This window comes from Pipra filicauda, unplaced genomic scaffold (assembly GCF_003945595.2).
Source record: "Pipra filicauda isolate LSUMZ 115617 unplaced genomic scaffold, ASM394559v2 scaffold104_size2351352_pilon, whole genome shotgun sequence".
Classification (NCBI taxonomy): Eukaryota; Metazoa; Chordata; class Aves; order Passeriformes; family Pipridae; genus Pipra; species Pipra filicauda.
Window position 1 is genome coordinate 612,827 of NW_024103485.1, and position 13,767 is coordinate 626,593.

Sequence of the window (13,767 nt, forward strand, 5' to 3'; positions counted from 1 at the left end):
AATAAACACAAAACACATGATGCATTTCCAGCCCAAGTGATAGCATACTTCATCATTATCAAATGTACTTATCTATCACAGATTACAGAGTCAAAATGCACTTTGATAATCTAAGGTTTTTCTTTTGCATGTTCAGTTCACCTAATTTCAAACTATATACTTACCTCAAAAACAACACATGCATAGAGAAGTTAACTTTCAGCTAAGCCTAATATTAGTACATCCATTAAATGCAACATACGCCCATGTAGCACAGTTCAGTCAATAAATATTGTTTTAAAACTATAAATATTTTTATAGCATTAAGATGCTTTTAAAAAGAAGTAAAGATATTGCAAATTTTTAACTTTTAATAATTATTGGAAATTGAAAATAGACATCTGTATCCTATTCTTTAATATTTTGTCATCTTTTTATTGCAGCTTCTTCAAACTGATTTTTAATGAAGTCCAGATGGATGTGTTGGAAAAATAATGGCGAAAAACAACAGGACACATGCAAGGGACAGTTCAGAAAAAAAATGACTGCAAAAGGTTATGTCAAGAGATTCTGGATCACAGACAAAAAAAAAAAATCTGTCTGCATTTTCTCTCTCCTTGAGATCCCAAATCCCAGTGAAGCTAAACTTTAGAAAGTTCCTTTCTAAAAACTTTAAAGAGCAGTTCTGAAGAGTCCAAAGCCTAACAAAGTAATACTGAATTTACTGGGGGGCTGAGTAACCTGGTTAAGAGCATGTCAGTAAACTCGATTTTAGAGATCTTCTCTAAAACGTGCAAAGACTTTTCCTCACCTGGCTTTGGTCCACGTGTCACCCAACGACATCCATAACTGTCCCTCCTCGCTGGTGACAGTGTATCGAAGGAAGTCTATGGTATCTTTTGTTAAGAGGGGGCTGAGTACTGTACCAGCAAGCTCTGGACCTCCTGTTGTCTGCACCACCTAAATCCAAGGATTAAAAGGATACAAACAACATACACACTGTGAGTACAGAAGTTACTGTGAATACGTGGTGCCTACAGTGCTGCCAACGTGTCTTAATGTCCTGCAGATTAACTAAACTATTTATTGCTGAAGAGCTGCTGTTCTGGTCACCAACCATTTTTTATTTAGACCCACTTTTGGCAACGTTATTTTTGCTTTACTGATCAAAGCCACACCTAATTCAATTAAACAGACACGCTTTCAACTCTCCTCCTTCCTTACGCAGAATATCTCCATTTTTTTGTTGTTAATTAAAAATTATAATGGCAAAGCATAACACAAAGCCGAAGATATTTAAATAAATATATTTAATAGATGGGCATATATGCAGATATAAATTATTTCCTAAAGAAAACCTCATACTGAGATATGCTCCTTGAAAAGGTTACAGAGCATATAAATACACGAGTTTTGAAGGAAAACACTGAGAAAATTGTAAAAGCTTACCATCTGTAGTGGGGTAAAGAGAAAATGAACCAGATCAGCTGCACTGGGATTCTGGATATGGAACTTCAACTTAGCCTGAAGGAATGGAACAAATTATATATTTTAAGAAACATTTAACTGTTATGACAATAAATAGTTTACATAATAATGGCCATCCCTGGTCAGGTCCCAGGTCCTAAACCAAGTGTTTTGTCTGAAGTGTAAGTGCTCATTCATCCAATTGTTTTTGAATCCACCTATATTGTAGCACCTATTGTGCAAAACAAGAAGTTAAACGGCCGAATTACATGCTTTGTGAGGCAGCATCTCCTTTGGAAATTTGACACCTCTTACTCTCATTAGTATTCTGTAAGTTCTTTTCCAAATAAAAACTGAGCTGCCCTTCTGCCCTCGCGTTTTCCAGTGATGCTCATTACCATTTACAGATTTATTATGTTCTTCCTCAGTTTGGACTTTTCCAAACTAAACTAATTCCTTTGAGCATTCTTGTCCTCCCTGCATCTTCTTCAGTTTTGCTATACTGGCAACAAAATAAGGCCAGGGAACATAACGGCATAGTGATGCTCCTTATTTGTTAATTTTCTGTTGTCTTTTTTCCCCTGATGTTTTTCAACATTTTCTTGGTTGATTCCATTAAACACAGATGACTTTCTGCCAGGAATCTCTATTACATCAACATTTTGTTCTGATTTGTTCTATATATGAGATTTTTCCTCACCTGTCCATGACTATCATATAATCAATACTGAATTTCATCTATCCCTTTATCTGATATTATGAGATATTTCTACATTTGTAGACTTTGCTCCCCATTTGCCAGAACACCTGTAAATATGTGGGACAGCCATGTCCTCTGCAGAGGCATGTGTGGGACTTCACTGTTAATTTACTACACTTCAAGAACTGATATTTTTGCCCTATATTTTGTTTTCTATTTCACTAAGCAAGTATCTAAGAAGCTCCAGGTATCTAAGAAGCTACATTCAACCTCACAGTACCTTCTTTAGGAACTGTGCAACCTTGTTGGATATGTTTTGGAAAACCAAAGAAACAAGATCACAGAAGAGGTGGATCTGAAGACATTATTTTGGTTTTTTGCAAGATGCATGTTTGCTTCTTCCCCGTGTGCAGATATCTCAGAGATATCTGGTTGCCTCAGATCCCTGGAATGACTTTAAAGATTATCAGCATTACCTTCACCACTTCTATTTCTCTGGTAGAAAGGCAGTTTGAAGGAGGTGAGATAACATACTGTGTGGTTTGCTGACTTAGTTTTTTAATAGATGGATGAATGGTGCCCATTCAAACAAGGTTTCTATCCATCTGCCTTTAATTTGCTATTTAGATTTGCTGTCCTTTAAGCCATTACCAGTTCTTCAATTTGAAATTGATAATCTCTTGTGCCCCACCAATAAAAAATGGTTTTCAAAAAAAATAATATCAAAGCTTTTGCAAGTAAACATGCACATAAAAAACAATAATGATATTATATAAAAAATTCAGAAGAAATACTAAAAGTCACTGATATAGCTTCCTGGAGGATCTCTTTTATTTACATATCACCCACTGGCCTTGTAGGCTCCAGAGATAAGAAGCATGCCTGAATGTGTTTTAAAAAGTTATAGTAGCTTTTATTGCATCTTGCCATCTGTTCCTCAAACTGCTTTTGGCTAGCCTTGTCCTGCTTTTACATCTAGCCTTCCAGCATGTCCCTCCAAATGAAGGAAGGAGGAGGATGTGTTTTTACTTCCAATAACTTCCTATACACTGTTCTTCAGTCATTACAACTTACTCCCAGCATAGTTTTTTGACAGATGGTAGGCATTTTCTAGAAACTTCCAGCGTGGGGTTTTAAAACAGTTTCCATTCTACTGGCAAAGATTAAATTCTTCTAGCTACTCCTTTTATTCTTAAACAAAATTCTGCATTTTATACAGTTCTCCATGTCTGTCATGAAGTGCCAGGAACTGAAACTTTTGTAGAAGTGAGGCTTTTGTGGCTCCTGCAATGATGCTGAAGTAAAGCACTGTTACAGCACAACTCTTCAAGGGCAACATTAGGAACCAGGTCCTAGATGCTGCTGAGCACCAAAACAAGAACTGCTTTCCTCCTGCACAGAAGATAAAGATTTCAAGGATGCACAGACTGTTCTGGGGTAAAAAATTAATCTAAATGCAGAAGGCAGAAGAATGGGAAAAAATGGACACTACAAGCACTAGCGATGAGGACAAGCATGTTCCAAGACATCCATCCCCCTGCTAAACAGCAACCCTTTAAGGTCAGAATCACAGAACTTGATAAAGGGTTTTTTTTTTTAAAATAGATATTCTTAGCATTTCTAAATATCTCTTAGAGCCTAGCAATCAGAATTCATTCCCTAGGAGGAAGAAAAAAACTGGTTTGGCTCAGTGAACACAAGCCCAGTTTTCCCCACTGGCACAGCCTCCCCAGCAATTGGAAGGAACAGTCAGTATCTGACAGTAAATGCTTTGAAGGTGTCCCACTTGCTGCCTCCCTTGAATAGGAGATTCCCACTTGAGAGGAGATGCCAGGGAAGGCTGTTGAATTAGCATCTCTGCTTACTGAGAACCTACAAAGCAGCAGCAATTTGTTGGATGGAATGTTCTGAGCCCAGAAGGCCCTGTGGTAATGATGGCAACAAGCACAGAGTCTGATGGGCACAGATGAATAAAAGCAAATTAAGGCCACAGCTGGTGATGCTGGCAAACACACAACAGAGCTGTGATCCCAACAGATGTTCCTAGAAATTCTTTTATGATTCAAACTCAAATTTCCTAAGTAAAAGGCTTTAAAAGAACCAGGAAAAGAAGAAACTCAACAGTGCTGAAAAAGAAATATGCTCATCTAGTCACTGGGTAGGGAACTTGATGAGCAGCACCCCAAAGCTCAAAGGCCAACCTAGGCCACAGGTGGCCAGCCCTGGTCTTGCCTCAGATCAGCCCTGGATGGAGAGGGAAAAGGTGGAAGTCCAAGACCAGTCAAGTCTCAGCTGAGCTATCTCTCTGTGTGCCAGCCAAGGACCAAACAAGATTGCATTTCCAGGTATATCAGCATTCCTGCAGAGAATACTTGTGGGGTTGCTCCTTCTGAAAGAGCAGTGGAGGTCAAGACAGTGCAGACTCAGGCTCACAATTCCCTGGATGGTGTGACCACCTCTGCACAGCTGGTGGCTGTAGGGCACTGAAGGCCCCAGAAGGTTTCTCTACATGGTCAAGACAACAGGAAGGCTAGGCAGGAAACTTTATTAATGCACTCCCAAAGACAAAATAACCTTCTGCAGCTCCCTCAGGTGCATCAACCACAAGCATTCAGACCCTCTGGAATAGTAGAAACCTCCGAGAAAACTTAAAAATAACTACCAAGCAAATTCATCATGTAACTGATTCTTCCTTTTCCTCTTCATCTTTCACCATAATTTGAGTTTTTCCCTCCAAACTAGTGGAATAAGCCATAAGAAAATGCAGCAAAACTGACACCCAAATTAATCTGTAGTGGCAGGGAAAACAAAGATCAGGTTATAGTTAGCTGTCCCAGGAAAAAACTTATTGCATGTCACACACCAACATATCCATGAGCGGTCACCTACCAGAAGATTGAAGCCATGCTTGAATTTTTGGAAGCAATCAACAAATTCATCTGGAGGTGGTGGTTTTGCACGGAGAGTGAGAACTCCCTCTGGTGAACAAAATGAGATTTTTATATATCCATTTATATGTATATAACTTCTATCAATATTTCAGATACAGTAAACACATACATACACAATAAATTTACCAACTTACAGAATTTTCTACATACAGAAGCAGAGCAGGGAGCATATTCTGTGGTCACATCTCTATTTAGTCACTTCCCACTGCCTTCAAGCAAGTGGTTTTTATATGTTTCCCTGTAAGAATATACTCCATAGGAATTTATGTGCTCAAAGTGAAAAAAAATTACCACGCTGATAAAAAAGCAACACAAAGACACATTTGCTAGCTACTTCAGTGATCCTTAGAGAAACTTAATTGCCTGCAATGAGAACTCCTACCTCCAGGTCCTTTCTTTTTACTTTTCTTAGTTTTCTTCCTCTTTGAAAGTTCAGCAAACGCTTCAGCAGCTTTTTGAAGTTTGGTTACAAAATACTCTATGTCATCCAAAATATGGTTCAGAATTTGCTGTGGAAGAAAAGCAACAGTTTCTCTACAGAATATATAGCAGAAGCACTCCAAAAATTGAAACATCCAGACCTCACACACACACCAACAGCTTCCTTGGAACAAATTTCATGCTAGAACATTCCATATTTAGATTCATTGTGTTCTTAGCTTTACATACCTGTAAAGCATTTAGAATCTTACTTTTTTTAAAACCTAAGGTCACTGGACATTTTTAAAATATGATCAACAAAATTATTAAGTTCAGATTGCAATTACACAATTTGTTCACACATTACATTCTCTCTCACAGCACATGAAAAAAAATTCTAATTATTTGAATGGACAGCGTTTTCCTAAAGGGTATAACTGCATAATGTCCTTTAGTACTAAGTGTTAAGCTATTTGGTGAAGTTCCCTACAAATTAAGCTATTTGTAGAGAAGTACTCTTTGAAGAATTGATTTCAAAGAGCAAGTGGACGAGAACAAGACTCTGGGGAAAACACACTGGCAACAATTCAGCAGGTCCCAACATGCTTTTCTCAAGACCCTCTGATGTTGCTGAGAGCAGAAAAGTAGAAAGTTACAACTGACAAATGGGACAATATTTGATCTCACACACACCCAGTGTTGTTGCTTATAGGCAAGAAAATTTTAGGTTAGAAATAAACGTGGTCCACCTGTCTCCAGAAATGATCATGTTTACTTTCCAGGTATTACACATATCCAAGTCCCACTAAACTGATGGAATTTTTTACTCCTTATATAGTTTGCTAAAACTGGTCTACTTCAAAAAATCACAATTTGTATTTCCACCTCTTTACAGCAGAAAACTTAATATCACATTCAATGTGTTGTCATTCCCCCACATTTTTTTTTCTGTTTAAAGAACAAAATTAAGAAAAAGGAACTACCACCTATTCATTTTTAGATCTACCACACAAGCAGAGGCTGCCTGGAAAGCTTTTCTCCAGAACTGAATTTACTATGTGGAAAAAGTCTTCTCACAAAGTAGAGTTGCAAAATTTAACAGACATTAAGCAACATCATTTGTAGTTTCTCACTTACAACATCTCTGTCAATCCTGGCTGCCATCATCTCTGCTGTTTCTTCCTGTTCATGGTACTGTCTGTGCTTTTCAACTGCAATAGAGGGAAGAAGAGAATAAAACATCCATATATGTGGAATTAGTATATTAGTACATAACATTTTCTATATAGCTTATGCTTTAAACCATAGAACTATGAGAAAAGAAGGACAAAACTGTTTGTATCATTAACTTTGCAAGGACTCCACATAACCTGAAAGTCCTGTACCCTAATGCCTGATCCTGATAAGTCTCACAAAGAAGTTAAGTCTGTGCTTTCAGTCAATTAAACTGCATAAATGAAGTAAACCACAGAAGCTGAAAATCAAAAAATTTCAGCACAAAGTGGTAGATTATAAATACAACTTAATTAGGAATCACTCTATTTTGCAAAATATGCTGAAAGCTTCTCCAGCAGAAGTAAGCAAGAAAGAGTGCAGCCATGACTTTGGAGACAATTTTGATGTAAAAGGCAATTAGCAAAAAGGAAAGCCAGTTGAAATGGGAGGTTATGATGTGATAGAACCAGTACTCACAAATAACAATGGACAGAGTCAGTGACTTTTGTTTAAAAACAACAAGGGTGAACGTTTTGAGAAATTTTAAGTTTTGCATTTTTAAGTTACACTAAGTGCTGTACTGTGTTTGTGAACAGGTGGGATTTCAGTAAATGCATTTTAGAAAAGATCTGCATGAGTAGAATAAAAGGAAGTGCAGGAACTCAGATCCACAACTGGTCTGGCATGACACTTAACAAACTAATGAAACCTTTCTGAGGTGAGAAGTCAAGCAGAAGAACAGGTTAGCCATTACTCAAGATAGATGTAATACTGTAGATACATAGATTAAATAATTCTTAACACTTCAGTTTGCTCTGAACATTTTCAGCTGTTTTCTTTGCATAGTTGTCAACTTTGTTAAGTGATACAGATATAATTTAATAAACCAAAAATAATAAAGACTTCAAGATCTTCTAATTCTACAGTAGTAGAATTAGTATCTATTATTAAAAGAACACAAACGAACAAACCATATGTGACCTCACCTTAACCTTAGCAGTCTGTTTTAGAGAAGAAACTTTACTCTTTCTGAAGAACTTTTTCAAAGAAATCTGATCAAAATATGTTTCCCTTAGAGATGTAAAAAACCCACCAACAACCACCAAACAAAACCAATCCAAACCGATTAGGAACGCTACAGCGTTTCTTGGGTAAGGCTTTAAAAAATAACTTTAAAAAAAATAAAAAGAACCAGTTTAGCCACACAGGCTAAATGATATGGTACAAAGATATATGTGCCATAAATAAATAATGCTCAAGTCACCTTTTAATCCCTGATTATAGTCTTTAATTGTCCAAAATATGTGGCCTACGCTCTCCCTATTACTGAAGAGAGCATCATTAGATGTTATGAAAGTTAACATCTAACTATTGCATAAGCTGCTTTTTCCCTCTGCATATATAATTTCTGGTTGTCTTGAGTATTTTGTTTATACTATAAAAAACCAAAATCTACTATATATAGAAGCAACAAAACTACTATAGGTAGTAGCAGCATAATTAGAAAAGTAACTCATTATACCATTCCCTTTCAGAAATAACAATAGGTTCAAAAAGTACTGTTTTCTGTGAATGCTACCATGTTCATAAAGAAGCCCAGGTTAAAATCAGTAGCCCTCACTCTCACCCAGCTAAGCACAAATAAAAGCAGCTCTGAACAGACATTCAGAAAACGGATAAATGAAAGCAAATGACAAGTCAGATTATGACAGTCAGATCTCATTCCCCAGATCAGGGGACAGTGGCTCGGGGCATCTCAAACCAGACTGAGAGAATAATCATATCTGCTCTCAGCGAGGGCAGAGGGCTGACCTTGTACAACCATTTTCTGTACCCGGTTACTGCGATCTTTACGAAAGAGGATCTTTCTAAATTATTCTTGTTCTCACCGGGCAGCACAAAAACGCAGTGCCCAGAACAACTGTTTGCCACCCCATACTCACAGTCGCCCTGCTCAGCAGCCCACGCCGACCACGCTGCCACGCGGCTCCTCACGTCCACCTGGGTGATGGTCCCTGGTGGCACCGGGGCCGGTGCCCGTGGTGGAGGAGGGATGGCACTGTCAGCTTTGGAGATCATTCTAGAGGGAGAGGAGAGAGCCCGCGAGTGACACTTGAAGGAAAAACGTTCTATTTCTCTAGTGCTTAATCAGAGAAGACCTTCGCAAGGACCTCTTCTTGCCGACGCCTAAAAATCTGTCCTAACGCAGCTTGGCACTTTTTTGGATGTATTTTAGTTGTTAAGAAAGACAATCTGACTGCTTTATAAGTTTGAGGCTTTATTCTTCGTCCTCGTCGTCCCCGGATAAATGGCGGGAAAAGGCATCCAATGTTTACATTAACACACTTTTATCACACTTAGCGCATTGATTTCTATGGTACAGAAAAGAAGGCACACAGGGATCTACTTTTTATACTGTTACACACATTTTTTAAGTTTACACACCTCTTTCAAACCTTTTAATAACACACTGCTATTGCTACATATATACCAGTATATATTCTATAAGTGGTTGTTAGCCTAAAACAGTTTTCTCTATCTTATTTTTATCTTTAAGTGCAGGTACCCAAGACAGGTATTCCTTCACAGGAATTAGCAGCTTCTTTTCTCTCCTTCCCAGGCTGCCCAAGGTCTTTTAGTGGATTCCTGCATTATCTCAGAGGCCTCTGGCTGAGCCACTGCCTCAGGGCCTCTACCTGGAACACTTGTTTGGTTCCCTACATCGTCTACTGCAGACCTGCCAAGTAAGCACTACTCAAGACCACAATGTGTAAATACACTAAACACAGCAGGAAACCCACTCCATGATGGGGTTAGCAAACTTTTGCCACCTGAGACATCCCCCAGCAGTGACAAAGGACATGATGAGACATGCCAGATTACATGGCTAAACTCAGTGGCTTGGGTTAGGGAGGTGCCATTTTTACCCCAATATGCAGTCCTATTGCCTGGACTTGCCTTTTGTGGGAAAGAAAATTAGAAGATTAGAAGTTGCCTTTCAGCCATCACAAGTATTTAGTCCCTAAATCTGACCAGTCGTCAACCACCTTTTTTCTTAAAACTCTACCAACAAACACCACTCTACTGGATGATTTTCTTTTTTGTAACAGCAACCTATTCATCCTGCCTTGATACAAATGTATCAATGTTTCCACTTTCCATGCAATTTTCCACTTTTCCAGTTCTTACTGTCATTTTAAATACCACAAAGAGGCCTTTGAAGCCATTCTGCAGCTTGATACCGAGAGACAACAAAATCCCAACAGCTCCTGTCATACAGACCCCCCATCTCCCTTTTCCACACCTCTGTTTAAAAGCAAGATCTTCACCTTAAATTCATCTCTTTATAATCCCATCTCATTCACGGCATTCAACAAGGCCACCATAAAATGTCAGATGCTGCTTGGCCTTTCAACAGTGAACAACAAGAACAAAGTATTTTCTTTGCCTTTCCTTATTCCAGTGCCCTTTCACTTGTTAATAACCTTGCAGCAACTCGACAATGTCATGTCAGGCAGGAAGGTCCCTCTCTGTGACCCAGTGCCAGCAGGCACAGGACATGACAGGGAGTAACCAGCACTAAGCTGCCACACACGCACGACCTCTTGGCCTCGCAGCCCTCAGAGACTGATACCTCGGATTATTTGTCCCAACAGATGTACTGACCCACATTCTTTCCCCAATTAAACCTCATTAGTTTCCCAGCACATCCAGTGTGTTTGAATCCCTCTTCGTGCTTATAACTGTTTGCTACGGTCCCACAAAGAGTCAAGTCTGCTTATCTGATTCTAAAAATGCAAACAAAGCTAGACATAGTTCGGTTTTTGCTTTGTTTTTATAGCACTGTCCCTTACTCCAGGAAAATTCCATAAGTTGCATATCAGAATTTAGCAGATAGCCAAAACTGTTATAAACTCATTCACATAATGGTGGTAATTTTATTTAATGATTTTTGTCCAGCAGAGACTTCTCTATCTGAAAACAAAAGTAAGTAATATTGAGAGATACTATCAGAATGCAGTTATATACTAACATTCCAACTACTACCATCACCATTCAATATCTAATATATTTCTGTCCTTGTTTTTATGCCTCTGTTTGCTACCTTTCATTTCTGTGTTAATCTTCTCTGAACCCAAAAGATTCCTTCCCCCACATTTTCCAACTGGCAAAGAAGCTTTTGCTACCAGGGAAACAAGAAGTCTTCAGCATCATTAAACAGGCAGGCAGGAAAATTATTCAATCTTCAATTGCTGCTTCAACATTTTCAGATCCCAAAACCTTTTAGCATAATCTTATTTACTTGGAGTTATGGGGTATTTATGTTTTTAATTTAAATTCTGAGCTACTTGATCCATATGCAGAACTGAGACATGCAATGCCATCCTCTGGCAAGTGATCTTGATCTCAGCTGTTCCCATCACTAAGGAGGAATCGGGAAAGGTAAGAGTGACACTATAAATTGAGAGAACATGAGAAAATTATTAAAACAAGACCTCTACATAGGGCTTTGGAATTATATTAAGTCTAAAAAAAACCAAATCAAAACAAAACAAAAAAAAAAAAAAAAAACCAAAATACAGCAGGCAAACCTGGAGAGCTTCTGAATGCTGTCACACTATTTGATTCTATACACTGTCAAGAAGTTAGGTTTTTACCTCAGTGTTTCAAGCCTCTTCTTTTGCTTCCCACTTTTGCTGTCACTGATTGCACTTTCAATATCTTCATGAATAAAGCTAGCCTAAAGAGACAGAAGCAGAAACCATCAGGTATTGTCTAGAGTGTCCAGATATAGGAAATAAATATTTCCTCATGCACTTTCTGTATAGGACCTTTAGATTAGAAAATACCCTATCAAATCACATTTACTTAAAAGTTCTGGGACAAATTATTTTACACATAAAAAGAACAAACAACAGAATAAAGCCTGGGAGTTGGTATTTTTGTCACCACTCCAATCTCAAGCATGATCATTAGACATAATCTAGATACTAAATTTGTCTGAACAGTTGTAATTATCTAATGTCACCCATTATTGCATAAGATGCTGTTTCCCTCTGCATATATAATTTTTGGTTGTCTCGAGTATTTTGTTTATACTATAAAAAATCAAAATCTACTATATATAGAAGCAACAAAACTACTTATAGATAGTAGCAGCATAATTAGAAAAGTAACTCATTATACCATTCCCCTTTCAGAAATAATGATAGGTTCCAATTCCTCTTTGATGTAACAGAAGATTAATTTTTCAGAACATTCCCTAATCTGTGGATTCCTGCCCCTCCATAACTGCAGAATGCCTCCACCAGCGGCCCACAAGTGAAATTTTGATGCATGTCTGAAGCATTATTTTAATAGATCTTGCATTAAATAGGTCATGGCTTCTCGTAGGATTTAGAATGCTCTGTTACATGTCTTCAGCTGACAAATTAATTTCCTACAAAGGCTGTCAAAGCCCAAATCTGTCAGTGTCTCTGCAAGGACCGTGTCTTTCCTAGTACCCTGATAATGCATAAGACTATGTAACTTCTTGGAAGGAATATGTAATTGGAACTTCTGCTAGGACCAGAAGACTTTGTTGAATTTTGGATTAAAGGACTTCTCAGGCTATAATGAATTGCACTACAGAATATTTATGAAGGATGCCTTAAGATTACAGAATTAATAGAAAAAAACTTTAGGGGATCAGAGGAACTTAAACCCAGAAGGATTCCATTAATCCTTCGATTAATCCTTCGATATTTATTATTTAAAATTTTTCTTGTTTAGAAAATATTGAATGCCCCAAATAGTATTGATTTTAACTAATTTTTGTTGCAGCAGCTCCTGCAGTAACTTCATGGTAACTTCTAATTGAAAGCAGGAAAAAGCCAATGGAGAAAGACCTAAACCTTCAAAACCAGACGAGATTCATGGGTAAGGAAAAAAACCACAGGGTATGGTCAGAGACTCAAGCAATACCTCAGAAGAAAGGGGAGATCCTGGACTTCCAAGTCATGCTTATATACTCTACATTTTTATTTGTACATAGATTTGTATACAGAGGAACAACTTCAAAAATGAAAGTCTGAAGAAAAGAGACCTCCTCTACATTCTGGGAAGCTGAGTCCAAACAGACCCTAAAAGGGATCCCTGCATTATTTAACAGAACGCCACCTGAACTTCTGACAGGATCCCACTTCCCATTGAAACAGCAAATTCTATGCAATAAATCACATAATTAGCCAGTCATCTTCACACCACCCTCATTATACCAATTTCAAAACGGTTGCACAGGGTGATTTAGCAATCTGTTGTTTCAAGACAATGACACAAACTACTACAAAGGAATTAAAAAAATCCCCATGAAATCATCCATTTGAATTTAAAGAAATGCCTATTACAGAGAATAACTAACAGAAATTAAAATTTATAACCCTGGAAATAAAGAGGTATTGCAGAATATGCTAAAAAAATAATTTACACTTGAAGATAATATTTTAATCAGAGACAATCAAATCTCTTTCCTTGTTTTGCCCCTCCTGCAAGTACTATTTTCCCTTTCATGACTTCTCCAGCAGAGCAGAGATGAAGAGAGGTGAGAATACAGAGAACATTTAATAGTTCAGCAACAAAAAGAGAAAAAAAAAAGGGGGGGGAAACTAGGTGAGATTCAGGGCTCACATGAGGTCATTGCACATTATAAGATAAATTTGAGATAACTCAAAATATTTTAAACTGTTCTTTTCAGAAGTGTGAATGCAAAACATAGACATTTTTCAGAGCTTTACACATTTGGAAACCTAAATTAACAGCTATGGAGTCCAAGAACCAGTATTTATAGTAAGGATGTATTTGAACATGCACTAAGGATTCAGCTTACAAACTAGATCACTCTCTTGCAATATGTACTACACTACATTTTCCAATATACTGTAAGTAGTGTTGATATTGTAAGTGCATTAAACTTATGGCATATTTATAAGAATAAAAGTGCAGAACTGTTTTCTATGAATCAGCTCATTTGACTTTATCCACTGGACTTGTCAATTC

General features: G+C 37.7%; 1 protein-coding gene across 9 annotated transcripts in view; it reads right to left on the bottom strand.

Moving 5' to 3' along the window:
• Positions 1 to 13,767, bottom strand: part of EPS8 (epidermal growth factor receptor pathway substrate 8) — a 137,774-nt gene that overhangs the window by 29,896 nt on the left and 94,111 nt on the right. For all 9 annotated transcript variants that reach the window (XM_039379359.1, XM_039379368.1, XM_039379351.1 and 6 more), the window contains 7 exons: positions 11,391 to 11,473; positions 8,676 to 8,812; positions 6,655 to 6,728; positions 5,480 to 5,606; positions 5,036 to 5,124; positions 1,429 to 1,503; positions 791 to 939 (listed from right to left, as the gene is read on the bottom strand). In XM_039379359.1, coding sequence (XP_039235293.1) covers positions 791 to 939; positions 1,429 to 1,503; positions 5,036 to 5,124; positions 5,480 to 5,606; positions 6,655 to 6,728; positions 8,676 to 8,812; positions 11,391 to 11,473 — 734 coding nt within the window. The remainder of the gene's footprint in view (positions 1 to 790; positions 940 to 1,428; positions 1,504 to 5,035; positions 5,125 to 5,479; positions 5,607 to 6,654; positions 6,729 to 8,675; positions 8,813 to 11,390; positions 11,474 to 13,767) is intronic.